The 25566-nt window shown below is 61.6% G+C and overlaps 1 protein-coding gene across 4 annotated transcripts; it reads right to left on the reverse strand.

The window, feature by feature from the left end:
• Positions 1-625: 625 nt before the first annotated feature.
• On the reverse strand, positions 626-24986 carry ASIC4 (acid sensing ion channel subunit family member 4). Of its 4 annotated transcripts, none has more exons than XM_072812767.1 (11): positions 23693-24986; positions 22350-23238; positions 7117-7261; positions 6645-6772; positions 6288-6432; positions 5506-5562; positions 3141-3294; positions 1726-1817; positions 1566-1645; positions 1150-1254; positions 626-983 (listed from the first exon to the last, which is right to left on the reverse strand). In XM_072812767.1, exons 2-11 carry the CDS (start codon positions 22929-22931, stop codon positions 870-872), a joined length of 1602 nt encoding a protein of 533 aa, XP_072668868.1. In that variant the 5' UTR covers positions 22932-23238; positions 23693-24986; the 3' UTR covers positions 626-869. The 4 variants fall into 4 exon arrangements, with proteins under 4 accessions (XP_072668868.1, XP_072668866.1, XP_072668867.1 ...); XM_072812766.1 differs by having other exon boundaries at positions 627-983; positions 6288-6450; positions 23693-24983; XM_072812765.1 differs by lacking the exons at positions 3141-3294; positions 23693-24986 and adding an exon at positions 5026-5122 and having other exon boundaries at positions 6288-6450; positions 22350-23259.
• Between the last annotated feature and the right edge of the window lie 580 nt (positions 24987-25566).

A 25566-nucleotide genomic window follows, 5' to 3' on the forward strand; every position in this document is an offset into this window, starting at 1 on the left:
GGTGGCACAGGGACTCGGGGGGGGGCCAGGGGGGCTGGCGGTGAGGACGGAGACTCCCTAGTCCTGGCTGGGGCCCGGGTTTCCTTTTCCTGGGGATTCAGCCATGACTGTGCCCAGCCCTGCCCCAGCTCCCCACCTGGTCATACAGGCACAGAGAATTCTTTATGCCTCTTTATTCTCAGTCTCGTCAGCGCCTTATAAAACCAGACTGGAGGCAGAGAGGCCTGGGGAGAAGGCTCCCTCCCTGGCCCCCAAGCTCAGCCAGGGTCTGGTAGGTTGGTCTGCTCCCTGTGGAGGGGATTCTGAAGGTGGAGTTGGGGCAGGGGGAACTGGGAGCTGCGCCAGGCCTGCTGGGCCACCCAGTCCCCCTGCCGAGAGGGGAGCTGGGCCTGGAGAGGGACAGGAAGTAGGACCAGCCCAGCACTCCTGAGTCCTGGGGGGTCTCCCTCTCCTGCTGACGTTTCCCGGGCTGGGTCCCTGGCTGTCCCTGACTCACCCACCCCCATAGCCCCACCCGCTTCTACATCTCTACCCCCACCCCACCCCCTCCTCCCTAAATATATACAAATTTACAGGGGGTTCCACCCCTACTGGAGTGGGCCCCTTCCTCCCCACCCCTCCAGCCCTCCCCGGGCACCACCAGCCTGGGGGTGGGTGGGAGGGCGATGGACAAGAAGGGCCCCTGTGCAAAGCAGCTGGTGCCAGAGCTGGTGAGAGCCTGCACCGAGTCCCTGCCCTCCCGGTGAGCACCGCTGCCTCCCCCTCCCCATGGGCTGCCCCCAGGCCTTGGGTCCCAGGAGCAGGAGGAGACTGTTGGGGATCCTGGGAGGGGCCCCAGACTCCTGGGTCTTTTTCCACACAGCACCATCCTAGCAAGCAAAGTCTTCAAAGAGGCCTCCTCGGGGGCCCGGAGGGTGGTGGTGGTTGGGGAGCAGGCCGCTGGCTCCCCCACCCTCAATGTGGCCACGGCTTGGGCAGGGACTCTGCAAGGTGAAGAGGGAGTGAGACGTGGACCATGCGAGCCAGACCTCCATGCCCCACACAGCCAGCCTTTCCTCGTGCCCCGGGGCCAGGGCTTGAGGGCTGCTGAGGCCTTGGGTCCCAGGAGAGGCCACTGGCTACCCTCTGCAGAGCAGAGCTCATCCTCACCTGCTCTTTCAGCTCCTGCAGCCCCAGCGTGGAGATGCCCCCGGTGGAGGTCCGCAGGGGGGTCTTGGGACGGCGCCACACCCGCTTCAGTCGGTCCCAGGACACCTTGGGGTTCGGGGGAAGGGACAGCAGTGGACTCAGGAAACTTGGTAGAGGCCCAGGACCACCACGTAGGACCTGCTGCCCCACACCCCCAGCAGGACTCCCTAATCCTCCCCGCCCATCCCCTTCTCCTAACTCCAGCACCCTCACGCCTTCAAGCCGATCAGGAGACCAGAAACCCCAAGCTGGGCTTCGCAGCCAGGCCGGCTGCATCAGGAAACCTGTACTGCCCTCCCTCCCCCTGCTTTTCCCACAGCCCCTCCTCCCACCTGCACACCCCTGCTGGGTGGCCCCCCCAGGCCCCCAGCCCTTGCCTCATAGATGTAATCTAGGATCTCCAGCAGTGTGAGGACGCTGGCCCCGATGAACAAGCCCATCTGTCCCCCGAGGTCTCCTGGGGGACATGAGAGCGAGGTCAGAGGCACAGGCGAGGCTGAGTCACCCCCACAGAATCGGGTCAGGGCCATGTCTCACCCAGCAGCGCTGACAGGCCATAGGCTGCTCGCTGCTCCATGGCCTCAGACGTCAGGGCTTCAAAAAAGACATCTAGGACCAGGAAGTTCTCCCTGTGGAGACAGGAAGCAGGGTGTTCCCCTGGGCTGTGTCCTGAAAAGGGGGCTGGCAGGGACATCTGGGTCCAGCAGACTCTGATCCGAGGTCCCCCGCACCAGGAAGCCCATGACCACCCTCAGACCCCCGAAGGCTGTGATTGGAGACAGTCCCACATGCATGTCTGTGTCATATTTCGAAGTTAGCCAAGGGCCTGGGAGAGCAAAATAAAATCCCTGGACCTGAAGGAGTCCCTCCTGCCTCCTGCTGTAAAAGTGCAAATGGCATTCACTCTGCATCATCACAATACCTTTCTAGGACTTTCAATGGCTCCCTATTGCTCAAGAATCCACCCCAAATTCTTTTTCTGGACTTCCAAGACCACCCTTGACCTGAGCCTTCTTATCCAGACTCCTTTCGTATCTGCTTCTCTCCACACAGCCTGCTGGCAGCTCAGGCTGATCCCACAGTTCTCTAGTTGGGACGCCTCCTCCCTCCTCCTCCTCCTCAGAGGCCCGGCTCTTGCCTCCCCTGCTTCGTCCCTTTAATCTCAGTGGCGGCCTGACAGTCAGTAGCACACCATCAGATATGGCCTCATCCACACATTGTGGTGGGAGCTTCGTGGAGCCATCAGCTCTGTCCCCACAGGACCCACACCCTGGCACCCTGGCAGCCACAGGCTGTTGAGCATTTGTACATCGGCTACAGGGGACCAGACCCCAGGCTCGGTGAGGCCTCTCCTGCCGGCCACCTTGTCCCTCTCCCTCCACACGCCATTCACTCAGTGTGCATTTAACGGTCCCCAGGGTCCTGGGAGAGGAAGATGAGCAGAGGGTGGTAAGCCGACAGGTGGGTGCAGTGAGAGAGAGAGAGAGAGAGAGAGGTACAGGCTGCTGTGGGAGCTCAGAGGAAAGGCGTTTGGATCTCCAAGGGCCTCCCTGGAGGCGCCTGGGTGGCTCAGTCGGTAAAGCATCTGCCTCCGGCTCAGGTCATGATCCCAGGGTCCTGGGATTGTGTCCCACGTCGGGCTCCCTGCTCTTCAAGGAGCCTGCTTCTCCCTCTCCCACTGCCCCTCCATCTGCTCATGCTCCCTCTTTCTCAAATAAATAAATAAAAATTTTTATTTAAAAAAAAAAGCCTCCCCGGAGGTGGGGACACAGGAGTGACTTGGAGGATGGGTAAGGATTAATTAGAAGAAAAGGATTGTGAAAGGCAGCCCTGGCGGCGGGAGCCTCGCTCCCAAGAAAGATGCAGCCCCTCCCGGTCTCCACCAGGCGCCGGCCCTGCTGAGCGTGGCAACCACTACACGCGCGTGCACACACCCGCGCGCACACACGCACCGGATGTAGGTCTCGTTGCGGTTGTACTTCCTTGCCAGGTACCGGGCCGAGCCCCTGTTGGGGATCCGGACCATGGAGATTTCCTTCCCGTAGCGAGTCAGGTTGCAGGGAGTAGGGCAGAAACACGGGCCCTCGGAGCCCCCACCCAAGGAGTCTGCAACACAGAGGCACCAACTGCAGTAGGGGAGGGTGGGGGCCCAGGGGCCCGGCTGCTGGGAGAAGGCGCAGGGGCTGTCCCGACGCAGGCATCGTCCCCGTCCCCGTGAGGGCCCCACTGCCTAGGGGAGCCTCGCTGGGGTGCCTCCCTGAGACTCCCTAGGAAAGCGGGTGAGGACAGAAACCCAGCACCCTCCTGCAGCCTTATCCTTCTGTGTCCCAGCCCCCCGGGGCCGAGAAGTCCTCACGGCTCAGACGGAGGACACAGCCCATGCAGCGGAGCTAATCAATCACACGAGGCCTCAAGACACACACCGGGCTCGGGAGGATGCCGGATGAATGGGATCATATGCTTGTTTTTACATGAGCAGATGGATGAGTGGGCGGATGGATGGACAGATGGGCAGAGGGACAAATGCTATGTTTAATGTGCTGGATTTTCTCGGGGCGCCCGGGAGGCTCAGTCGGTTAAGCATCCGACTCTTGGTTTCGGCTCAGGTCGTGATCTCACAGGTCCAGGTCCGGCTCAGAGGAGAGTCTGCTCGAAGATTCTCTCCCTCTGCCCCTCCCCTGGCTTGTGCGTGTGCACATGCTTGCTCTCTCTCCAATAAATAGATAAATAAATCTTTTTTAAAAATATGTGGGTTTTCTCTGTTCCCCTCTTCAGATCCACTCTCCACGGTCCGGTCCATCACTTCCCCGAGCCCAGGGGGCGGGGCTCTCTGCCAGGAGCATCACCTAGACTCCCTTGTCTTCTGGCTTTGGGTTGGGTTCGGGCCAATGGGAGAGACCCCAGCAGGGTCAGAGGGTAAGGCGGGGACAGACGCCAGGGTACTTCTTTCCCTGCTTCCTCTCCACCAGGCACCGGTTGCCTGAGGCTGCTTCTCCCTCTTGTGGCCACAGCATCTGGCCTCTGGGAGAGCCACAGATGGCTGCCTGGGCCCCAGGGGTGCTCCTTCCCTAACTCCCCAGGCCCCAGCAACTAAAGTCTACCTGGTGTTGCTAGTTCTGTGGGGTTTCACCATCCTTGTGGTCCCCGAGTCCCCCCTCGCACATCTGCCTCATCATCGGCCATACTTCCATTGCCCCTTTGGCTGATGCGCTTGGGATGCGGGACAGAGAAGGTCTTGGGGTGGTTCCCCTGCCCGTCCTCTCTCCCTCCCTGAAGCCTCGTCATTTGGATTATTGCAATGGTCTCCCGACCCTTTGCCCTGCTTCTGCTCCAAGTCCTCGCCATCCCTTTTCCGCAGCTGATCAGAGTCACCTTGCTAACATCAGATGGCATTCTTGGCTTGCCTTTAGCCACTGTGGGCTTCCTGGAGCCTCCTCCACTCCTGCTGCCCCCTCCTGTGTTCTCTGCCCCCCAGCCACACTGACCTTTCAGTGCACAGCCTACTCCCCCCCAATACACACACACACTCTCTGGCTCTCTGTGGCCCCCGATGTTTATCTAGCATGGAACTGTTCCCACTGCCTACACCATGCCCCCTGCTTTTCACCAGGCTGGCTCTTCCACACCCTTCAACCTCAGCAAATCAATCATTTCCTCCCGGGATCCTCCCGCCTTCCCAGGTGGAGCTGCAGGCTCCTCCCTGGGGCCTTGTAGCAGCCCTGAGATTCCCCTCTCCAAGGACCAGCGTCGTCCCCTCTCCAAGGCCATCACAGTCCCCGTCCACAGCCCTGCTGGCCAGGAAGCTCCAGGAGGGCAGCCTCTTGGCCCCGCTCTCACCTCCAGCACCAGCCCACGCTGGCAACATCTGCAGAAGAAGGGGTGGATGGATGGATGGACGGATGGGTGGATGAGTGAATCGCAGCCCGCGGGAGACCTACGGACAGGTGGCGCTTGCCTGACCCACATGGATGCTCAGCAGCGCATCTCCCCTCGGACCAAGAGAGAAGTCATTGCACTTTCCCAGAGAACAAGAGCTCGTTTGCTGAGCCACAACAGAAGCCCAGCCCCTCACTCCCGGTCCTGAGTTCTCTGCACTCACCCCCACCCTGCTGCCTCCACTTACCCAAGTGTCCACACCCGTAAAGTCCTCAGAACCCCTGGAAGTATGGGATAAGGCTCGACCCCGGGGAGGTACCAGCCAGGGAGAGACTGGGGGTGGGGCAAGGCAGTGAGGGGAACAGTGGACAGAGAGAGACAAAGAGGAGGAGGGTGGAGAGCCAGGCGGTGGGGGGGGGGGTGTGCAGGCGCAGCACGGACCCAGTGTGTGGTCAGCACACTCGATGTAGATATTGGGCGGGCAGATGGTCTCGTTGCCTGAAAGGAGAGAAGATTATTCCTGGAGTCTACGGTTCCACCCCCTCTCCCCCACCATATCCCCAAATGTGGGCACACACGTGCACACACATGCACACACGTTCGCGCATCCCTATATGTGCATGAGCTTGTACGCGCTTGTGCATGTCCACCTGCAAATGTACGCATGCATATATGCGTGCCAACATACACACACCGGTACGCGTGCGTGCAAGCACAGGCACACAAGCACAAATGTACGTAAGCACACGTATGCGCACACATTAACGTGCCCACAAGCATGCACGTGTGCATTCCCAAATGCATATGTGAAAACAGAAAATCTCAAACAGGGGTGCCTGGGGGGCCCCATCATGTACGTGTCCATTTTTCAGCTCCGGTCACGATCGATCACGGGGCCTTGAGATCAAGCCCCCCATGGCTCCGTGTGCACAGGAAGGAGTCGGCTTCTCTCTCTATCCCTCCGCACCCCTCCCCTCGCCCCTCCCTCCTCCCCCTCCCCCCTCCCGGTTCTCGTGCACTCGAGCTCTCTCTGTCTCAGAGAAATAAATAAATCTCTTTTAAAAAATCCCAAACGCATACGCATACACTCACATGAGTATAGACACGCACACAGGTTGTTGTACACATGCACTTGCTCGTGCACATGAGCAGCGTCCTGCCCCGGGAGGTTCTGCGGCCTGGCCGGGCGGCACGGAGGGCTGGCGGGAGGGTAGGGTGCCCACCTGGCATGTGCACCATCCGGCAGTGGCAGCGCTGAAGCACGGCCTCCTTTTCACAGCGCAGCCGGCAGGCAGACACGCTGTAGGCTGAGTAGCCCTGCAGCTCAGGCTCCCTGAGCCCGCTCTCCGCGCGGCAGTTGCCCCAGGGCTGGGGCAGATAGGTCAGCTGCAGAGGGTGGGCACATGGGGTCATGCCCAAGAGTCCCACCTGGCCCTCCACTGCCCACGGCCCCAGCAAAGGCCACGGTGGGGGGCTGGGGGGCTGTGAGCCTCCGACGGGCATGTCCGGTCAGCATCCCCTCTGGGCCAGAAGACCCTGCCCAATGCCCCGTGCAGGGCCCCACCCAGGGAGGTGCTCACCCGCTGTTCTTGGCAGGACACGAAGGTTTGGAAGCCTGGGGACACGCCGAAGCCCAACTGGTGGATGTAGGGTGGCTCTTCTTGGCTATGGATCTGCACTCGGATGCCAGCCTCAAACGACGTCTCGTCTGCACAGTGTAGATGGGGACCTTTGGAAACCCATTCCAGGGGCGCCTGGGTGGCTCAGTGGGTTGAGTGTCTGCCTTTGACCCAGGTCATGATCCTGGGCTCCTGAGATCGAGCCCGCCTCAGGCTCCCCACTCAGGAGGGTCTGCTTCTCCCCCTCCCTCTGCCTCTCCCTCTGGGCTGTGCTGTCTCTCGCTCACACACTCAAATAAATAGATGGAATCTTTTTCAAAACATAAAAAATAATGTAGAAATTTAAACAAAATTAAAAGAAAGGAAACCCATCCCCGGCAGAGGGCCCAGGCTGGAGCCCCCCAAGTTGGCCCCAGTCCCTTTCCCGGCATACTTGTCTCTCTCCAGATGGGCAGGTATTCCTCTTGCTGGATGTCCAACATGATCTCCAGGCCACTGCCCATGCCCCCCGCCCGACTGGGCAGTGAACTCTGTGGATCCGCGTTGAAGGTGTAACACTTCCCATAGCGAGTATAGACCTGCCGGGTAAAGAGAGGAGGAGAGGAGATGGATGGAGGGACTAAGACAATTTCTTAAGCTCAAGGTTTCCTGTCCTGCGAGCAGGCCGCCGCACCTGCTGGACCCCACAGCCCAGCCTCTCTCTCCCCCAAGCTTCTCCCGCAAGCTTCTAGTGACATCCTCTCTTAGATGATCAAAAGGCATCTCCAGCGTAACATCTCAGTAGCAGAGCTCTTGGGGCGCCCGGGGAGCTCAGCGGTTGAGCGTCTGCCTTCGGCTCAGGGCGTGATCCCGAGATCCTGGGATCGAGTCCTGCATCCGGCTCCCTGCTCAGTGGGCAGCCTGCTTCTCCCTCTGCCTGTCTCTCTGCCTCCTCGTTCTCTGTGTCTCTCATGAATAAATAAATAAAATCTTAAAAAAAAAAAATAGGAAAGCTCTTGCTATCTTCCCAACTCCTGTGCCCTCCTCCAGTTTCTCAAGTCAGAATCCCAGACACTTCCCTCTCCCTCACCCCTACGTCCAATCCAGCATGTGTGCCGGGCAATTCTACCTCGGAAATCTATTTAGAATCCAACCACTTTCCTGGCGCCTGGGAGGCTCAGATGGTGGGGCGTCTGCCTTCGGCTTGGGTCATGATCTTAGGGTCCCGGGATCGAGTCCCACGTCTGGCTCTGCAGGGAGCCTGCTTTTCCCTCTGCCTCTCCCCTGCTCACTCTGTCTCTGTCTCTGTTTCTGTCTCTCTCTATCTCTATCTCTCTGTCTCCACTGCATAAATAAAATCTTAAAAAAAAAAAAGAATCCCACCACTTTCCTTCCATCTCGTGCCCCTCCTTCTCACCATCATCTCCCACCTGGCCTGGTGGTGGGCTCCTAATGGGGCTGCCTTCATCCTTCCGGGCCCTTCCCCACGTAGTAGCCAGAGCGCCCACTGTAAAGGGCATGGATCCGATCAAGTCCCTTGCTGGCTCGAAACCCAGCATTTCCCGGAGAATAAAACCAAACTCCTTTCCCGTCCTGAGAGTCTCCATGTGGTGTGATCTCTCCTGCCACCCCACCCCACCCCTAGGTCTCCATGACAAATTCAAACTTATGGCGCCCTTCCTTCCCCTGGCCTTTGCTCCCCCGCCTGGAAGGCCGCCCCCAACCCCATCCTTTAAGTCTCAGCTGCAGTGTCCCCTCTTCACACTCATGTGCACACACCACATACACACGCAGCACGACCCTCCCCCGGGGGGCTCGGTGTCGGTCGGTTTGCTCAGTACTCATCCAGACCTGAGATGATCTCGTTCCTCTGTTTGTCCTCTTGTCCAGTGTCCACCTCTCCCCGGGGAGGTTTATGCCCCAGGGGGGCAACGAGCCTGTCTGGTGTCCCCAGCCAGGCCTGAGCCCAGCACGAGGGGCGCGTCTAAGCAGTGCCTGCCGCGCTCCCGGACGGTTCCCGGGCATGGACACCAGATGGCGCCGGCGCCCCGGAGATGAGGCCGAGGCCCCGCCGGCGGGGTCAGAGGAGAGGCGGAGGCGAGGCCCGGCAGCCAGGCTCACCCCACAGAGACGAGCCCCCGGGTCAAACCCATCACAGGCAGCACCTTCCCTGGGGGCAAGGGGTCCGTGCCCTCAATCACTCGCGCGCTCCTCCTCCCCGCTCCTTGGGAACGGTTGGCCCGGTAAGAGCTGGGAGCAAAGGCTCGTCGGTGTTGGGGAGAAGATATCCTAGATGCCTGGCTTCCCAGAGGGTGCAGGAGGGAGAGAGGCTGGGGTGGGGGCCGCAGGACGAGGATCTCTAAGTGGGGCCGGGGGTGCGAGGGCAGGGCTCCCATGCCCCCTAGGATAATCAATACCCACCCCCCTTGGTGCTCTCCTCTCACCCAAACACCCTGCCTCTCAGTCCTCAAACAAAAATGGGCACATAGGGACGCCTGGGTGGCTCAGCGGTTGAGCATCTGCCTTCGGCCTGGGGTGTGATCCTGGGGTCCCTGGATCGAGTCCTACATCGGGCTCCCTGCGTGGAGCCTGCTTCTCCCTCTGCCATGTCTCTGTCTGCCTTTCTCTCTCTGTCTCTCATGAATAAATGAATAAAATCTTTAAAAAACAATGGGCCCATGCAACCTACAAAATGTGGCACCACCACCCCCACCCCATTTCCTGCACTCAGCAGCTCTGGCATGGATAGGGTTAATGAACCCTATTTTTATAGACCAGGAAAGGACAGCTCAGAGAGGTGATGTGACTTGCTCCAGTCACACAGCCAGTCAGCTAGACGGTGGGAGGACTGGAATTCATCTGGATGCCAGACTTGAGCTGTTCCCACAGCCCAGTGCCGGCAGCTGCCCACCCGCCAACCCAAGCCCAGCCAAAATGAGACAGGTGTGTGACCCCACAGCCTTCGGTCCCCTCTTCCCCTCTCCCTCCTTCCCTTCCACTGCACTCCCGCACACCTTCCTCAGTCTCTGCTGCTTCTCCCATCCTCACCTGTGCCCCCGTCCTGCTCTGCCCCCTGGCCAACTTCTGGGTTCCAGTCTGCGGCCCTGCCGCATCCCCCCTGCATTAAAGCTAAATGCTTAACATGGCCTTTCCAATGGCATCCCCACAGATGAAGAGATGGAGGCTCAGAGAGGTGGGCTGATGACCAGGGTCTCCAAGATCAGTGCTTCTCAAACTTCAGTGTGCACACAAAGCCCGTGGGGACCTGGTTAGAACACAGATTCTGATTCAGTAATGTGTGTTGGCGGGAGAGGGGGGTGGGCAAGACTGAGATTGTGCGTTTCTGACAGCCTGCGGGTCCATGGGCTGCCCTTTGAGTAGGAAGGCCCTGAATGAATGGGCGGTAGCCCAGTAAGCCGGCTCCACTGTAGACCTGTGCTCTGACAACACGTCACTGGAGGGAGGGGAACCCCCCCCCCCAAACAGGCTGGGTGCGAAATTCCTAGATCCCCAGGGGGTGTGGGAAAGACAGATGGGGGGAATACAGAAGTATTTGCCTCAAATCTCAAGGCACCCACCCTCTTCCTACTTAGGGCCAAAAAAGATGCTGGAATCAGCTCTTGCCGATGCAGCCGGTTTAGACACGCTCTAGTTGAGAGGCTAAGCAAGACATGGGCTGCATGGGGGACCCAGGCAGGGAGCTGCCCTCAGCCCCCTGCCCGCCCCCACCCCCCAGGGTGCTGCACCGCCTCGGCTCTCCCTGACCACCAGGAACCCTCAGGGCCTCTCTGCAGCTCAGCCCAAGCCTGGGACTGTGGACTCCCCGTGGCCGTGGCCGGGAGCCACAGTTGGTGGCCTTGGCTTGCGAGAAGCCCAGCACGCCTTGCGGAAGGAGGTGTGAGTGGAGGAAAGGAGTGCCAGGTGAAGCCTCCCAAAGGTCCGGTGCTAGGGTGCTTCTGATTTTCTCCTTTGAGCCTTCAAGAACACTCCAGGAGGGAAGTCCTGGTGCCCCCGTTTAATGGTGAGGAAGCTCAGAAGGGGAAAGTGGCTTGGCTAAGGGCCCACAGGAAGTAAAGGACAGAGACTCTAGCAGAACCGAGCCCAACGTCAAGGCGGGGTTGGTGCCTATAAGCCCCTGGCAGGGATTCAGTGAATAAATGACTCTCATGGGCTCCTGACCCGGGGCAGGGCTTGGTGGCCTCCTTCCTGGTCCGCGGGGACACGGGCTGCGTGCACGACCCGAGGCCCAGCCTCCGGAGGGGGCAGTTGCCTGGCACCCCTGACCTTGAGGGGCTGATGCAGAGTGGGGGTGGCGGAGGGGCTGGTGGGTACACTCCGCGGGGACTGGACGGGCCAGACTGGCAGGGCCACCTGCGCAGCCCAGGTCAGGCCCGACTGCTGGGCAGAGGGAGCGTTGCCCCGGAGACGGTCTCGGGCCAGGCAGGCAGCGGCGGGTGGAATTGCCAGCTCCTAAGTGGCAGAAGTCTGGTGGCAGCACAGCCCACAGCCTCTTCCATGGAGACGGCACGGCAGCTCCGCCTCAAGGTCCCACAGGCTGGCCACTGCTCTCCTCTCTACGGACTGGCCCGGACGAGGGTGTGTGTCCGGGAGAGTCCAGGGCCCAGCCGTGGCGAGGGGCCAGGCAGGGCCAGCATGTGCCTTGACGGGCCACAGGTCTTCTCCAAATGATCCCCCATCAGCCTTTGAGCCCTGTCCCCATCTCGGCCCTCCGTCTTGGCTCCCAGGCCCTCTCACCCGACCCGAGGCTAAGCGCATGGCCTCCCGGAACCCTGGGCCCAGGCTGGACAGCTTCCAGACGGGACTCTCCCTCGTTGTGTGTGGACCCTGGTATCCCTCCCTTCCCTGTTTCTGGCCAGCCCTCTGCCCGTCCCTCTCAGAGCGCTTCACCCTTTCTTGGCCTGGCCCCTGGCCTGGGTTTGCCTCCCGAGTCTCTGTCCCCTGATCTTGGTGTGTGTCCCAAGGGCCTTCGCTGTTCTCCTGGTCTGGCTGTCCTTGGCATCTGAGAAATGACCCATCTGGCCCCTGTCTCTCTGTCTGTCACCCCGGCCTCTGTCATCCTTCCCCATTGGCCTGACTGCCCCCTGTCCTCTCTGTTCCTTTGCCTTCTGCACCTGCACCCTATTTATCTTTAGCTGAGGTGTCCAGTCTCTGTCTCTTGTCTTCCTACTAGACTTTTCCCTGTGCCTGAAGCGGCCCCTGTCAAGCCAGGAACCCCTCGCCAGATGTACTTCCCTCCTTCTCCTCCCTGCCCCCTCGGCCAGGTCTCCCCTGGATGACATCAGAGCTTGGGAGAAATCTGTCCAGAGCTCTCCACTCGGAGCAGTGGCTCCTCACAACCCCTTGGGTTCCATCCATCCATGGCTCCCATTTCCCCAGAAAGCTCTCCTTGGCTGCCTGGCTTGCATGCACCCCCAGCCCTCCCCAGCCCTCATCCTCTCTGCAGCCACGGAGCCCATGGGGTTAACAGGCAATTAGCAGGGCCAGGGCTCAGAGCGGTGGGGGGAGAGGGCCCTGGGCCTCCAGGAGATAAGAAGCAGCCAGGAGCAGCCGAGAGGCTGGACTAATCCTGGAGCTAATCTGCGGCCTGGGCTTTTATCTCCACTGGCCTTCTGGGCACCCTGCCTCCGCTAAGGCCCTGGCACCTCCCCCCCACACTCTTCCATAGGAGCTCCATCCCCCCACATTCCATTAGCCCTACCCTGATGTGGTCCAGCTCCAAGCCTTTCACTTAGCCGCTCCACCCTGCCCTCCCACCCCCCATCAATGAGCCCCCAGGGTGCCAGGGGAAGGGGGTGCATCTTCATCCTAAACTGTGACTAGCATGGCAGGTTGAACAACTCCTGAACAACACTGGGGTGGGGGGGCAGCGTCCAAGTTCAAAGCTTCCTGCTTCTCTATCCTCACTGGGGAAAAAAGAGGGAACCAATTGGAGACACCTGGAGTGGCTGTGCCCATCAGAACCTAGAGGCCACTCAGTCCAAGTCTGGTCATACAAAGGCCAAAACAGAAGCCTGGGGGTGGCGAGGCACACATCCAAGGACTAGAGTCCAGTCCATTTCCCGCACTGGCCCCAATACTCTCCTCTAACCACCCACCCTGGGGAGTCAGTAGACCCCAGTGCCAGCCGCAGCTCTGCCACGGACAGCCTGTGTAGCTCTGGCCAGTAAAGTGATGTGTCGACTTCTCTGGACCTGTTTCTTCATCTGTCAGGTGGGAACGCGGGTAGGGGAAACTCTTGCCCGATTTATGTCACGGGGTGATTGTAAGGCACGTAGGGAAAAGCCATGTGCAAAGTGAAATCGTGTGCACGAGGCCTCAACATTAGCAATAAGAGTGGTAGAGACCCATAAGAACCTGGGGCAGAGATCGGCCCCTGGAGGTGGTGCCGGAAACGGATGCACATGTCATAGCCTCTTAACTTGGGGAAGGGGCACCTATTTTGGAGTCCTTGAGAACAGGGTTCAAATCCCGGCTCTGCCACCAAACTCGGGCAAACCACCTTGGGTGCTGGTGCATGATTTAGTCTCTCTGAGCCTAGGATTGCTCATCTGTTAAAGGGAAGTGGTAATTTCTCCTCCTAAAGTTAGTTGTGAGGATGAGAGATAAGTTCAGAGTGATGCGTGGTAGGGTGCTCAAGGAAGGCAGCGGGCGGCGATATGGGGTGTAGATTTGTGAATGGAGCTTCTTGCCAAATGGTGCAGCTTTTTTCTTTCTTTCTTTCTCTCTCCCCACCCCTCTCTTTCTTTTCTTTCTCTTTCTTTCTTTCTTTCTTTCTTTCTTTCTTTCTTTCTTTCTTTCTTTCTTTCTTTCTCTTTTCTTTCTAATATTGAAGTATGCTTGACATTGGTGCAGCATTTTGATCCTGGATTCCTGCTGGTCCCATCCCCAGGGCACCAAGCACCTTGGTAAAGGCTGTCTCGGCAATCTGGGAGAGCCTGTGTTTTCTAGAGGACGGGGCTCCGTCAGAACAGACACCCCCCAGCACTGACGAGGGGGCACTGGCTTCCCTACTGATGAGTTAGCAGCAGTGACCCAACAGGCTTGCAGTGCACCCTGGTTTGTCTCTGGGCCCTGCCTTTACGGTCTGTGGGATTCTAATTCAGTCATTTAACCTCTCTGCTCCTCCATTTTTTACCTGTAAAATGGGAATAATAATAGACACCCGTCAGAGGTGCCATGAGGAAAGAGATAATAGACACAAATAATGGCAACATCTAACACTTATTTAGTACTTGCCCTATGCCAAGCACGGCCCTAAACACTGTATATAAATTAACTAACTCCTCAATCCTCACAAAAACCCTATACAGCGATCACTTATCCCCATTTTACAGACAAGATAATACAGGCCCAATGAGGGTAAGGGACCTGCCCGGGGTCACATTAACACAGCACAGCAGGTACCAGGCAGTCTGGTGGCCAAGTCTGTGCTATAGCCACTGTGTGATGACACACCCCTGGCACAGCACCAACAAATAGTAGGTGCCCAAGAAATGGCAGGTGTTCAAACAACGCATCCGACACTCTTCTGCGAGCCCTGTGCCCTGTGCCGGGCACTCTGCTTGGCGCTGGGGATGGTTCAGAGAACAAAACAGACAATCTCTGCTCTGAGGGACTCTGCCGTCTGGCTGCAGAGGGATTCATTCATTCAAAACGTGTTTGTTGAGCCCCCTACACTCCGAGGCAGGTGTACAGCAGCGGGGGCCGACACAGAACCGCGGCCACAGGGCCAGGCAGGCCGTTGTCAGCTGTGATTGCTGCTGCGACGAGGGGACCCGCACAAGTCCCCCGGGCGGTGGGACAAGACTTGGGTTTGGGCTGGAGAGGCCCTGCGCCCAGGGCGAGCCCGCTCCCCCACCCGGGGGAGCTTCAGAGGCCCGGGGCCGGGGCCGAGTGGAGGAGGACGCCCCCCAGCAGGCCTGGCCTCCGCCCCGCCGCACCCCACAGCCCCCCGCCCCCTGCGCCCAGGCCTGGGAGGGAAGAGGAGCCCCGTTCGTTCACATGTAAATGCGTGGGCTGCGCGGGGCGGGGTGGCGCCGGGGCGGGGGCGGCGAGGGGGGCGGGAGCCGGGCGCGGGGGCCGAGGGCGGGAGGGGGGAGGGGGGAGGGCGCGGGCAGCCCCGCCCCGCCCCGGGAGCGACCACCTGGGCCTTGGACCCCACCGAGTCGAGTCGTCTTCCGGGCGGCAGTGTTTCCCCTGCGTAGCCAGGCCCTTCCCTGACATTGCCGCTCCCCGACGCAAAGTTACTCGGGGAAGAGTTGTGTTGGCACAGCGAGCGCACAGCCGGCCGGGCGGGAGTTCGGGGCCAGGACGGGGGGGGGGGGGGGGGGACGGGGGGTGCCCCCCGCCCCGCCCCCGCCGTCCGGCCCGGCCGCCCGCACCCAGGGCCCGCACCCCCGCCCGCACCCCCGCCGCGCGCCCGTCCCTCCCGCGGGGCCGGCGTCCATCACGCGCCCGAGCGCCCCCCTCCCGCCTCCCCGGGCGCTCGGCTCCCCTCCCCGGGTTTGCCTCATTTGCATTCCCCCGGCTCCCGGCTCCTCGGCAAAGTGACCTCCGCGCACAGCAGCGCCCGAGGCTTCCACCGCGGAGGGAGACACGCCGCCCGCCGCCCGCCGCGCCCGGGGAGGGCCGAGGGGGCGCGAGGCCGGACGGCGGGGTCCGGGGCGCCGCGGGGGCGGCCGGCGGGCTCGGGGGCGGCGGGAAGGGCCTTGGGGCCGAGGGGCGCAGACGGGCTCCGAGGGGATTTGAACCCGGGACCTCAGATCCCCCGCGGGGCTGGGAGCGAGACGTGGAGGGCGGCACCGGGCTCGCGGAGCTGCGCCCCAGCAACGGAACCCCTGTTTGGGGCCGGGCCTCCCCGACACCCCGTTCCCCCTCCCCGCACGCAGCCCCGCGGGGAGGGGCCAGCCCAGGCCGCAGGGGCCCGGGGGTCCCCCGCCCCCGGCCCGCCGAGCCGCCGCCCCTCCCCCCGTTTGGTATTTACACCTTTCACACATTTGTAAGCTATTATCCTGTCCACGCTTAGTCACCGCTGAGCCAAGCGCCACGGATTTAGCTCCTTTAATCTTTCCTCCTAAATCAATCCTCCATTTCCCCTTAATCATCCCGTGGCTCCTCTCTGAACTCTCGCCGCTGCCTCGCCTGCTGCAGCCCATGCCCGTCTCGGAGCTGCCCCCCCTCCAATCCCAAACCGGTGTCCCAAGGGCAAGGTGAACATTTAGGGGGTGGCTTGGCTTTCCGGCGCTGCGGGCCCCCTGCCCGGGAGCCAGGAGGAGGGGTGCAGACACCCCTCCACCCCCTCCACCCTTTCCGGAAACCCATGGCACTCTGAACCTCGCCTCCGTCCTCTGGAAGACCCTAACCCTCAGGCCTCCCTCCCTGGTTCTGGCTGTCCCCACCCCCTCTACAACTGCTGTAAGGAGGTGGCATTGCCGGGTGAGCCTGGAAGGGCCTGGAAACACTAACTCACCAGCCCGAGGCTCCCCTCATCCCCTCCTCCAGGGTGCCAGTCCGTCTCTCCTTGACCACCCTGCCTCCACCCTGCATTAGCTCCCGCGCATGGGCACCCACTGACTCCGCGGCCTGGCCTGGGCAGCCCTGAAGCTCAGCACTCCTGGTGCTTCTTGGGATGCTCGCGCCTCCCTGCTGCCCACTCCTGATCCTTTCTGCCCCCCACAGGCCTGGGCCGGGCAGAGGCAGCCCTGCTTTGGGCCCCAAGAAGGAGCAGATTCCTCCTCCCCGGAAAGCACAGGGGCAGGGGTGAGGGGTCCAGGAAGGAGCACAGGGAGGGGAGAAAGAGGAAGGACAGGAGGGGGACACTGGGGCCATTTCTTCAAATGCTAATCAGCATCTTCCGGCAGTGCCACAAGAAGCTGAGCTGATAATGAGCCCAGCTCGGGGCTGATTCCTGATTAATGAAGAGGCCACGGGGCTGCTGAGTGGGGCCGGGTGGGGCAGGTCCCTCCCAGCCCGCCCCCTGCCCTTGCAGACCGGCCCTCTGTAACAATAGCAGCCTCTGCCCTTGGATGCTTGGCTGCAGCACTCAGATCCCGGGGCCCCCAACTCCACTGGCCAAAGGGAAGCAGCCAGGTTGGGAGCACCCCCTCCAGGAGGGCCTGAGGTTGGGAGCACCCCCTCCAGGAGGGCCTGAGGGACAGCAGCCAGCACTGGGGCAGGAGGTGGGGAAAGGGAACCCTTGAGTTCTGCAATCCAGGAGTTGTAGGTAATCCTCAGAGTATTTTTTAAATCAGGAAAGATTTTATTAAAATGATCAAGACTTGGGCTTCTCTGGAAACCCCCCCAAACACACACACACACACACACACACACACACACACACACCCCTGGGCATCCCTGACCATAGGGCCATAGTTAGCTGGGGCTGAGAGCACTGTTCCCCTCAAGCAGGTGATCTTCAGTTTTGCTCAAATCCCACCCTTCCCTGTTGTGTGCCCTCCCCGACCTGACCTGCCTGGCTCCTCCTGATGGCAGGACCAACCCGGGTTAGTTGGATTAAACGTTCTTCAGACTCATGCCTCCGGAGGAGACAGGGCTGGACAGAGGGTGAGGATAAGAGGTAAGCCCGCCCCTTCCTGGGTCAAGGGGGCAGGGGGCAGCCCTGGGCCCCTTTGGAGCCAGCTGCAAAGGTCTGGAGTTGTGATGTTCCTGGGGTGGCCCTCCCACAACCAAGGAGGCAGGGCACAGATGATCGTACTGGCCTGGCCGCACCAGGGGGGAGACTGGCTCAGGAGGCAGCTGGGATGGAAGGCTGGGGACCGCCTCGGATCTGGCATGGGAGAGCCGGGGAGTGCTAGAGCCATCCCCACCCCCTCCTGGCTCCCCCTGCCAGGGAGCCGTCCTGGCTGGCAGCTGGGGTGGGGCTGGGAGGGGAGGGAGGAGGGCAGGGAGGGGGACTGCCCAGCTGGAAGAGGCCTTGTCTAATTGTGCCTGATTAGTAGAGAGGAAGAGAACAGGGCGAGTGATTAATAGTCACGGCAGTCACCAGCGAGTGGGGAAGGAGGGCTGGGAGGGGGAGGGAAGTCTGAGAGCCAAGAGGGGATGGAGGCCATGAAGTGCCCACAGGTTCCTGGTGGCCTGCCCCTCCAGGGACTGTCTGGACCCCTGACGACCCCTCTGAGGGGCCAAATCCTACCTCCTGCCTCCTCAAGGATTCTCCACCTCCCCCCTGCCTCAGTTTTCCAGACCGTAGAATGGAAGAGAAAAGACCAAGGTCGTGGCCTGCTCCTCGGAAGGAAGGTATATGTATTTGCTCATCTGGTGTTTCCAGACACCTCACTGTCCCTAGACCCAGACCCTATGCTCAGCTCAACCCGAGACCTCGGCCCAGATGGTAGATGGTGGGGCTTCTGGCCAGAGCCCACAGCCACCACCTTACATCCTTTGACCCCAGTCGGAATCCCCATCCCTGCCCATTGTGGCAGCCCGAAGCTCGTTCCTAGGACCACCGAGAGCCATGCTGTCCACTACGGTTGCCCCTAGCCACGTGCGGCTGTTTGAATTGAACGTTCATTTTCATGTCCCGCTAATCACCTGTCAGATGCTCAACAGCCGGTGTGGCCAGTGACCACCCTGCTGGACAGCACAGATCCAGAACACGTCCATCACCCCGGAAATGTTCTGGAGAGCGGGTGTGCACGCTTCCCGCACGCATGCACGCGCATGCATATTTGGGAGGGGCGGGTAGCCGCAGTGCTGGGAATGCTGGAACAGCGGAGGGGGGGTCAGGGCAGGGGAAGGCCAGGTGAGGGCCCATAGCGGAGCTGCCCGAACAGGGGATCCGAAACAGCAGGTGGTGCTGGGCAGTCAGGTGAGACAGCAGGCAGTGGGGTATTAGCCGTGGAACAGCAGACGCTTCCAGAAGACACACTGCGTGCTTGCCAGGCAGCGTGCTAGGTTCTTTGCAGCCATCTTTTTAAGCCTCACAACTGCCCGAATCTTTTAGGTTCTGCTACTGTATTTACTGAACATAGAAACTGCGGCTCATGGAAGCTCTCTGACTTGTCTGAGGCCACACAGCTGAAAGGGGAGAGCCGAGGTTCAAATCCAGCCAGCCGATCTGGCTCGGGAAGCCGCACACTTGACTGCTCCGCCGTGCATTCCCCAGCTGAGAGGAGATGCTGAATTTTAGAGCCACCCTAGCATTTTACAGCTAAAGAAATGAAGCCTGGGGAGAAAGAGTGATTTCTGCCTTCTAGTAAGTGGGCAGGCTGAGAGCAAGCCGCAATGGGGAAAGCATGGTTGGGGCTCGGAGCACCGGGGTGGGGGGAGCAGATGGCGGTGGGAACCGGGAGGAAGGCAGAGAACATATAGGTGGTGAGAGCAGGAGGCGAGGTGGGAGTGGGTGGGTGGGGACGAGCTTGAGCGAGGAGGGGGAGGGGATGAGGGGAAGGGACTGGGTGAGCAAGGTGGAAGGGAACTGGGTGGAGTGGGGAGCATCCCGCCCCGCCCCCCGCCCCCCCAAGCTCCTCTCCCCTTCCACTCTCCTCCTCTCCCCTCCTCTCAGCTCCAAACCTCCCAGGCCTGCCTCATCCCTTGAACCTTTCCAATCCTCTTCGGCCCAGAGTGGCCTCTCTCTCTGAACTCAGGCTCCTACTCTCCATGCACCTCTTTTGGCAGTTAACCCTGGCACCTCTTGGCCCTGCTTGCACGGCTGGTTAACCCTCGCATGGTTGGTTGAGCTTTTGAGCATCCCTGTGTCAGCCTCACCGCGAGAGTGGAGGCTGCTTGAGGACAGGGACAGGGACTGGGGACTGGGGTCTGGGGCTTCCCTTCGTTGTTCGTCCCCACAGGCCCCGCAGGTTCGTAGTAGGTGCGCAGAACTCAGTGTTGACTGGGTGAGGGACTGGGAGTCGGTGAGGGGGTACCAGGGAGTGTGGGGGCGAAAGCAACTGCGGTGGTAACAGAGGCAAGAGCAGCAGCTTAGGGCACTGGGGGAGGGCGCGTTACCCAGAGTAAAAATAGGCTGGAAAATGTGACATTTATTAACTTGGATTCTGGAGGAAAGGTCACAGCAGAGTGGGGAGTGGGAGGGAGGAAACGGAAAGTAACAGAAAACACATCGCAGCCCCTTCCCCAAAGCCTGTCGCTGTCACTGACCATGTCACCACCCGTGCCCTGGCGGGTTTCCCGCCAGCTGGTCCCCTACCCATCTCCCTACCAGATGCCCCTCACGAGCTCTGTGTTCTTAGCACGGGGTCTGCTGTGGAGTTGGCGTCAGAGACCCCGTGTCTTCACCTGCTGCCCCTTCTCCAGAGTGGCCCCACAGAACACCCGCTCTGGCCCACTGCCTTGGGTCACGGACTGCCATCCCAGCTGATAATCCCAGACCCCGCTGGCAGCAGACTCAACCCTAGAAGGCCAGGTCCAAGGGAAGTTACCCTCAGCAAATGGGGAATGGGATGGGGTGTGGGCAGAAGGGTCTGGGGTCTAGCCCAGGTGGGGCAGCCACGGAAAGCAGGACCCAGAGGGGAATTCCTGTCTCCCTGGGCTTGCTTTGCCCCTCCGCTCTTCTCGGGCCGGCCACAACCCCAGAGCTGAAGCCCACAAACTTCTCCTCCCCTCCTCCCCGCAGCCCCAGAGTGTGAGAAGGCCTGTGGGATGTCCATCCTCCCCTTGAGCCATCCTCAGGATTCCCAGACTCCCTGCTCCCTTGCCCTCCAAGAACCTCCTTTCCTAGAGCCAGGCAGGAAACCCCTGCTCCCCTCACCTAACTTCCCCTTCTCCATGTCTTCCTCTCCCCTTTCCCCTCCTTCCTTCCCACTGAGGTCTCAACACACTTCCTCTTTCCTTTCTACCCCCAACTGGGGCCAGAGATGCAAACTCCTGCTCAGAGACACAAAGCTCTCATTGATTCCTGCCTCAACAGCACCGCCTGAGACTGGGCTCTGTCTGGACCCCCCCCCCAGCTCTGAAGGGTGAGCATGTCAGCAGAGGGGCCCCAGGGACCCAAGGGCCACATGCACACTCTCAGCACCTCACCTCCTTGGGGACTCCCGCAGTCCTGGATTTGGGAACAGTGATTTTTTTTTTCCTAGAAGAGGGGTGTGCAGCCCCACAAAAGCTCCGTGGCCCCCAACCTCGCGCAATCCCTCCTTTCTATCCCTTCCTCCATTTCTATCCAACTCCCCTCACATCCAATGGCAGGAGGACCCGGAGGCTGCAGGCATGGGTGGTGGTGAGAGGAGCCCGTAGGCCTAGTAGGGCATGTTTCCCGCTGACGCCGAGGCAGTGAGTGAATGGGAACCTGGGCAGGAGGAAGGAAAGCCGCCACCCCATCTCTGGGGCCAGGCCATGGGAGGGAGGCTGGCTGGAGCGGGCACCATGTTGATGCCACGTATTTGCATATGCGCTGGGCAGTGGTGACAAGGATGCGAACACGCATGTACACAATGCTGGGAGGCACCTGGGGACTGGGGACAGGCATCTCAAGCACCAGGGATAATAGAGACCCCGTGACCATGGGTGAACGGAGCACCGACACACAGACAGACTGCACACGAGACACGCCCCCCACGCTCACACCTGACTGGGAGGTGTGCATGGGAGGGCAGCCCAAGCCGGCACTCCAATCCCAATGAGTGTGTGTGTCTGTGTTCACACGCGTGTGAGATGTGGCACCAGCAGGCCCCACATGGGAAGCAGGGACTGAGGTAGATGGGGGGGAAGCGTCACCAAAGGGCACGGCATCCACCATGTGGCCCTGGCCTCAGCAGCCAAGTAAGAGCTGGGATGTGGGCACGGAGATGAGGCGCGCTCAGTGTGTGGGTGTGCAGGTGTGCACGTGAGTGTGGTGATGGGGACACTGAGTATGAGACGGGGGGGGGGTGCAGGAAACTGCCCCCAGGGTTGGGGTGTGTGCCCGCGTGCGTGTGTGCGCGCGTGTGCGCGTGTGCCGGGTCGCAGTGAGGGTGAGCCGTGAACATAAGAGTGAATGAGTGATTCTCAGTGTACGAGCCAGCGCCGGGCCAGGAACAGCAAGAGCCAGGAAACGGAGGGAGGGAAGGCGGGAGACGCTGGAGGGGCAGCATGAAAGAGCGTGTGTGAGCGAGTCTGTGAAAGGGGGTGTGTGTGAGAGACACAGAGACAGAGAAGAGACACTGGCGCCCAGTGTACGCGAGGACCAAGATCGTTTCTATCCAGCCTTGCCGGTGGCGCCAGCTCCCCGGGAGGCAGCCCCGAGTCCCTCTCCTGCTGGAGCCCCCCAGACTCCCTCTGCCCATCACCCTCATCCACGGGGGAGAAGAATCCAGTAGCCGCAGAAGAAAAAGGCAACCAGAGATAAGTGGGGGCCAGTGGGTCCAGCCTTGGCACGGCGCCTCCCTTCCCCCCGCGAGCTGCCGGGCTTCAGGGGCCCCTGGGCCGGGTCCAGGGCCTCCCGCACCCCTCCCCGGCCCCGGACCTGGGCGCTGCAGCCGCCGCGGAGCCAGGAAGAGGAGCGGCACCGGGTAAGCCCCCAGGAGCATCCCCCGCTCCGTGGCCGGGGAGCCTGAGGGAAACCCTGGGCGTGGGGGGACACGAGGCCGGCCTCTGGCGGCGGCCGGGAGGGAAGCCCTGTCGAGGATGCCCCTGCCCGCCACCCCGTCCCCGCGGCCCCCCCCCAGCGGCCTCTGGCCGCCCCAGGCAGGCGGCCCGGCTGGCAGGACTCACCACGGAGAAGTTGCTGGCGGAACAGTGGTGCCCACTGAAGTTGCAGCTCTTGAGCATGTCGGCGAGCTGGTGGCCGGTGCGGTTGAGGATGTCCACCATGTCGGGCTCCGGGTAGCGCAGGCCGGCCGCACGGTGCCCGTCCCGGTCTTTGGGGGGCAGCCCCGTCAGGTTGGCCAGGTGGAAGATGTCGGCGTCGCTGAGGGCCGAGTGCCGGAAGCGGTTGATGTTGCAGAGGGTGACAGCCGGGAAGCCCGCCGCTGGGGCTGGGGCGGCGGGGTCCATCGCCACCAGGTGAGGCCGGGTCAGGTAGCCCCGGGCCAGGCCGGCAGCCTGGTACAGGAAGGCGGCCAGCGAGGTGAGCAGGGCCAGTGCCCACAGGGTTCTGCGCAGTCCGTGGGGGCCCCGGCCACAGGCCCGGCCCAGCCCGTGCAGGGTGCTGGTGCTGGCAAAGGTGGCCAGGTCCCGGGGGGCTGCCGCCCCCTGTGCGGCCCCCAGGAGGCTCTGCTCATCCCCTGCCTCCTTCTCCTTGGGTTTCGCATCCTCCTCTGCAAATTTGATTTTGCACACAATCTCGATCGGCATCTGTCCCCGGCTGCTGGGACTGGCCGGAGCCTCCCTGCCCCTGTCCCTCCCTGGCCAGCAGCCCCCGGTGCCCTCCGGAGTGGCGGTGGCAGCGGCGGCTGCTCTTCTAAACTCAGGGCAAGCGGGAGGAGGACAGGGACGGGGTGGGGGCCCGAGGTGGGGGAGTCACTCCCACTCCCAGCAGCTCCGCAGCCCTGGTGCTGCCTCTGCTGCTGCTGCCTCTGCTGCTGCTTGTCTCTCTCCTCGATCGTCTCCTTGTGGCTTCCCTTATCAGCACCAGCACAGCTGTCAGCCCCTGCGTGTGTCCCTGCGAGCGAGCGAGCGAGGGAGTGAGCGCTGCTCCGCCACGCCGCGCAGCCCCAGCCGCTCCGCGCAGCATGTGCTCCGGAGCCCACCCCGTGCTTAATAATTCAGGACATGTCAACAGCGTTTCACCGGCGCCACTGGCGGCAAGAGCCAGGCCGGGGGCGGGGGAGCCCCCCACTCACCCCCCTTCCACCCAGGACAGGGATCCCCAGCCCCTGCCCTAGACCTTCATGGGGCTGCCCCCAAACTCTAGCTGCACCCTAGGCACTCATGGGGTCCCCAGGCGGCCCCACTCCCAGCCCACCCAGGGAAGAGATTTGCACCCGAGTCCTCAGCCCGTTTGGCCACTTTATAGGACCACGCCCCGGAAGGGTCAGTCAACGCCATCCCCCACCTCCCTGACTCCTGAACCCCAGCACCTGGCCACCACCACCTGCCCCCACTGCCCCACTCACAGCGGCTTCCAGAAACTCCTTGGGAGAGCCACTTGTTTGAATGAGGGGGGGGGGCAGAGGAGGGCAGGCAAGGCAGACAAGGGGACGTCCGTGACTCCACCAAGATTCGTGGCTTCCCTGGAGCATTGCTCCCAACTTCAACATCTACTGTACCCCTGCGCACCCTGGGATGCTGGCCGCCCCCTCCCCATCCCCCCAAACTCAGTCACTTGTGGGTCTGGGACAGAGGACACCCTGGCTGACTTGCACACCTATGGCCACTTGGCTAACCCCACACGTTTCCCAGATCCCTTGCCAAGCCTGGCTGGGGGTTGCGGGGTGTGTGTGTGTGGGGTGGGGGGAGGTGAACAGGCCAGGGTGCAGAGAAGAGGTATGAAGGGGTGGGGAGAGGGTGTGGAAAGGAGGGAGGGGAAGAGCCCACACAGGGATCTGGGAGGGAGGAGAAGTGTGCGGGCTCCAAGGGGAGGGAGCACTATCCCAGAGGCAGAAGGGGGGGGGGGGCGGCCGAGTAGGGCAGGGGAGCCCTGGCTGGCTCACTGGCGGTGGGGAAGCAGGCACCTGGGCCGTTATTGCGGGCGGGGCTGGGGCCCCAGTTGGCAGCCCAGGGGGAGGAAATGCCTGGGTGCCCGCGGGGCGGGGTGGTCACAGGGAGCAGCTTGTGTTCTGGGGGGCCCCCTGAGTGAGACCGTGAGCCCTCACGGGGGAGGAAGCACTTGTCCCCCAGACGAAAGGGGGGGCTGATTAATCGGGGCGCTAATGAGCAGCAGGGAGAGGAAGCTCAGAGGGGCGGGGGAGGCGGCTCCATCGATCCGAGCCGCGGAACCAGCAGCTGAAAAAAAAGTGAGAAGGGAATCGATCTGAGGGAAACGGCAGCTGCTGGGGATTAGAGCCCCAGGTCCACCCGCTGCCCAGAGGCCACCCCTCCCCTGCGTCAGGCCTGCCCTGCCAGTCGCAGCCCCCGCCTGGACCCAGAGGAGGGGCCGAGGGGTGGCCACCCTGGGGAGCGGGGAGTCACTGCCCACCCCGGCGGCCAGGCCAGCTCAGGCCCCACGGGTCACCAGTCAGCCCAGCACGGAGCCCACCAAGCCCTGGCCCCGGCCACGTCAGCGCCCTGCTGCGGCTGCCTCCGGCCCGTCCTCAAAGTAGCTTCCTCGGGGGCCCTGTGGCTGGGCTCCCCCAGCTGGGAACACGAGACCCCCGGGGTCAGGGCTCCCACTGGCAGGGGCCCAGAGAGGAAAGGGGATGGCATGGGAAGCAGCTGCTGAGTCAGCACCCATAGCCTCGGGTGACCACAGACAGTGCCCCGGACCCGGGTGGCCCCCTGCCACGCTCTGCCCGCCAGCCCCCCAGACTCCCAGACCCTTCTAACATTCCCGCCCCACCTCCTCCTCCCCCAGCCTCTCTTCCCCTTTCTCCTAGTATTGATTTTTCTTTACTGGTTTTTCTTTTTTTAAAGGTGATTTAATTGCTTTTTTAAGGTTACTTTAGTCTGGGGCTCTGCCAAGAAAGCGGGGAGCTACCCCCTAAGCTCTCCCCAGCACTCCGTTGCTACCCCAGGCTCAATGCAAGTCCCTAAATTGCCCTGTGATCCACCAGGGTCACAGGGTCATACTCCCCAAACGTACTGGCCTCCGTCTACAGCCCAAATCACACCCTCTTTCCTGCGGAGGGCCGGGCAGGAAGCCTCTGAAGGAATGAAGTTGGGGGGATGCGGGGGAGGGGAGTTCCAGGCCATGGGGAAGTGGAGCAGCAGTTAACTGTGCTCACCCCCACCGGCCCCACGCCAGCTGTCTCCAGTCTCCAATCGTCCCCAGGTCCCCATCATCCAGCCTTCCAGACCCCTAGGAATCCGGTTATGCTTGGTGGGAGTCCCC

Source organism: Canis lupus, chromosome 36, assembly GCF_048164855.1.
Source record: "Canis lupus baileyi chromosome 36, mCanLup2.hap1, whole genome shotgun sequence".
NCBI classification, from domain to species: domain Eukaryota; kingdom Metazoa; phylum Chordata; class Mammalia; order Carnivora; family Canidae; genus Canis; species Canis lupus.

Bases quoted from the DNA above. Each gene is read 5' to 3' on its own strand.
- ASIC4 (XM_072812766.1), bottom strand. From the start codon at position 22,931: ATGCCGATCGAGATTGTGTGCAAAATCAAATTTGCAGAGGAGGATGCG. The intron at 7,262-22,349 runs GTGAGTCCTGCC...TTTACCCGGCAG, and splicing joins CCGCCAGCAACTTCTCCGTG to GTCTATACTCGCTATGGGAA. The intron at 3,295-5,505 runs GTCCGTGCTGCG...TCTGTGTTGCAG, and splicing joins GTGTGCTGACCACACACTGG to ACTCCTTGGGTGGGGGCTCC.